The 3,440-nt window shown below is 51.1% G+C and overlaps 1 protein-coding gene across 1 annotated transcript in view; it reads left to right on the forward strand.

The window, feature by feature from the left end:
- ZER1 (zyg-11 related, cell cycle regulator) overlaps positions 1 to 3,440 on the forward strand; it is a 45,107-nt gene that overhangs the window by 36,895 nt on the left and 4,772 nt on the right. Inside the window, exon 14 of the mRNA XM_011987650.1 lies at positions 2,520 to 2,617. Coding sequence (XP_011843040.1) covers positions 2,520 to 2,617 — 98 coding nt within the window. The remainder of the gene's footprint in view (positions 1 to 2,519; positions 2,618 to 3,440) is intronic.

Raw genomic sequence — 3,440 nt, forward strand, 5'->3', positions numbered from 1 at the left:
TAATCCCAGCACTTTGGGAGGCTAAGGCAGGCGGATCACCTGAGGTCAGGAGTTCGAAACCATCCTGACCAACACAGTGAAACCCCATCTCTGCTAAAAATACAAAAATTAGCCAGGCATGTTGGCGGGCACCTGTAATCCCAGCTACTTGGGAGGCTGAGGCATGAGAATCACTTGAACCCAGAAGGCAGAGGTTGCAGTGAGCCAAGAACTCACCACTGCACTCCAGCCTGGGCAACAATAGAGTGATACTCCATCTCAAAAAAAAAAGAAGAAAACAGGAATTGTTCATAATCTCACTCCCTGAAAGAGAACCCCTGTTGACATTTTGGTGTCTCTTCTTCCAGCAGTGTTTCTATGCACAGATTTCATTACTTTAAGTCAAGCTGGCATCAATTCCTACTGTTTTGTGACTGAATGGCCAATCACCAGGCAAGGATCTCCCTCGTCATTTTAGGACGGAGTCACTCTCTTTGTACCATCCTGTACAGATGGACATTTCAGTTGAAAACCCATGTTGGGAGGAACAGGCTGACACTGACAGTTTTGCCAATGCGCGAAGTACTATAGTTCTTGGGGAGAAAGGAAGCAGAATCGCTGGCCCAGGAGTTTTGCACACACGTGTTTCAGGCTTTTGGACCATGACTCCATGCTGGCCCACAGAAGGCCCTTGTCAGAAGAGCAGTCATAGGCTGGATGCGGTGGCTCACGCCTAGAATCCCAGCCACTTTGGGAGGCCGAGGCAGGAGGATCACTTGAGCTCAGGAGTTTGAAACCAGCCTGAGCCCTCACCTCTACAAAAAAATTTATTTTTTTGAGACGGAGAATCACACTGTCACCCAGGCTGGAGTGCAGTGGTGCGATCTTGGCTCACTGCAACCCCCACCTCCCGGGTTCAAGCAATTCTCCTGCCTCCCAAGTAGCTGAGATTACAGGTGTATGCTGCCATGCCCAACTAATTTTTTGTACTTTAGTAGAGACGGGGTTTCACTGTGTTGCCCAGGCTGGTCTCAAACTCCTGAGCTCAGGCAATCCACCTGCCTCAGCCTCCCAAAGTGGTAGGATTACAGGCGTAAGCCACTGCGCCCGGCCAAAAAAATTTTGTTTTTAATTATTCAGTCATGGTGGCTCACACCTGTAGTCCCAGCTCCTCAGGAGGCTGAGGTGGGAGGAGCACTTGCATGGCCTGGAAGGTCAAGGCTGCAGTGAGCTCTGATCACGCCACTGCACTCCAGCCTGGGCAGCAGAGCGAGACCCTTTCTCAAAAAAAAAAAAAAGGTCGGGCACAGTGGCTAAAAAAAAAAAAAAAATTAGTCTGGGTGCAGTGGCTCACAGTGGCCTGTAATCCTAGCACTTTGGGAGGCCAAGGCAGGTGCTCAGGGGTTCAAGACCCGCCTGGCCAACAGCAAAATGATGCTCTAACCCAAAATTAGCTGGGCGTGGTGGCATGCGCCTGTAGTCCCAGCTACTCGGGAGGCTGAGGCAGGAGAATCATATGAACCCAAGGAGGCAGAGGTTGCAGTGAGCCGAGATTGCACCACTGCACTCCAGCCTGGGTGACAGAGTGAGACTCAGTCTCAAAAACGAAAAAAGGGCCAGACATGATGGTTCATGCCTATAATCCCAGCACTTTGGGAAGCTGAGGCAGGCGGATCAGTTGAGGTCAAGAGTTTGAGACCAACCTGACCAACATACTGAAACTCTGTCTCTACTAAAAATACAAAAATTAGCCCAGGCACAGTGGCACACTCCTGTAATCCCAGCACTTCGGGAGGCTGAGGCAGGCGGATCACGAGGTCAGGAGATTGAGACCATCCTGGCTAACACGGTGAAACCCCGTCTCTACTAAAAATACAAAAAAATTAGCCGAGTGTGGTGGCGGGTGCCTGTAGTCCCAGCTACTCGGGAGGCTGAGGCAGGAGAATGGCATGAACTCAGGAGGCAGAGCTTGCAGTGAGCTGAGATCGCTCCACTGCATTCTAGCCTGGGCAACAGAGCAAGACTCCGTCTCAAAAGAAAAAAAAAAAAAATTAGCTGGGTGTGGTGGCACACGCCTGTAATCCCAGCTACCCAGGAGGCTGAGGCAGGAGAATTGCTTAAACCCAGGAGGCAGAGGTTGCAATGAGTGGAGATCGCTCCACTGCATTCCAGCCTGGGCGACAGAGCAAAACTCCATCTCAAAAAAAAAAAACAGTCACACGTGCTTCTGTTCCCAGGGTGCGTCTCCCCTTCTCCCCAGGCTGGGTCTCTGCTCCTTGCTGAGGTCTCCAGCTTTCTGCTCCTCCTAATCTGGGTCCCCTCTGCCTCCCTCATGTGCTTGTGCCTTTATCCTCTCTCCAAGGGAGCCTCGTTGTGCAGCCTGCCAGTGGGATGCAGGGCCAGCTGTCCCTTCTCCCTGGCATCCTGCCAACCTGTCATGGTTGGTCACTAGGATTCCCCAGTGGGAGGAAACCTCAAACAAGAAAAGACACACTCCTCACCCCCAGTATCCACAGTGACCTTGATTTCTTTTCCTGCAGGTCATTTGAACCAATTCTCCGCCTCCTTCCCCAGGGAATCTCTCCTGTCAGCCAGCACTGGGCAACCTGGGCCCTGTATAACCTCGTGTCTGTCTACCGTGAGTACTGACTGGTCCTGGGTTCAGACACTCATCCAGCTGAAAGCAGATGTGCCCTCAGGCAGTTTGTAGTCCAGGGGGGAGCATTAATTGCTGCTGCCGCTTTTGTGCCTCAGAGCAGAACCCTCCACTTTCCAGCATTTGTGGGACACCCAGCTTAACGGCCCACTCCTGCCTCCTCACCAGAAGCAGGCCTAGCAGGCGAAACACCTGTGCAGAGTTCCCAGACAGCTTTCTTAATGCTTCCCGTTTCCATGTGCAGGAACAGTCCAAAATCTCCATGCCTGCTGGGCTCAGTGGTGCACACAGCTATTCAGGAGGCTGAGACAGGAGAATTGCCTGAGGTCTGGAGTTTCCAGCCTCATTGAGCTATGATCATGCCTGTGAATAACCATTGCACTCCAGCCTGGGCAACATAGCGAGACCCCCATCTCCAGAAATAAAATAGAAGTCTCCATGCTTTCTGCATGAAAAAAACCAACCATACCACCAGCTGGTTCCAAACTGGTGGGTCACCAGAATCACCTGGTGAAAATACGGATAAATCTTGGTCCTTGGATTTGTTGAAAAAGAATATTGAGCGACAGGGCTTAGAAATCTATATTTTTATAGAAACTTCTCAAAGGATCACCATCTTTAGGAGCCACTGGTCTCACTGGTTTGGGTGACATTTTCCATAGAATGAGCGCTGGAGGCCAGGCATAGTGTCTCACACCTGTAATCCCAGCCCTTTGGGAGGCTGAGGTGGAGGATTGCTTGAGCCCAAGAGGTTGAGACCAACATAGGCAACATGGCGCGACCCTGTCTCTACTTTTAAAAAAAA

The sequence above is a fragment of the Mandrillus leucophaeus genome, unplaced genomic scaffold (assembly GCF_000951045.1).
Source record: "Mandrillus leucophaeus isolate KB7577 unplaced genomic scaffold, Mleu.le_1.0 Scaffold109, whole genome shotgun sequence".
NCBI lineage: Eukaryota > Metazoa > Chordata > Mammalia > Primates > Cercopithecidae > Mandrillus > Mandrillus leucophaeus.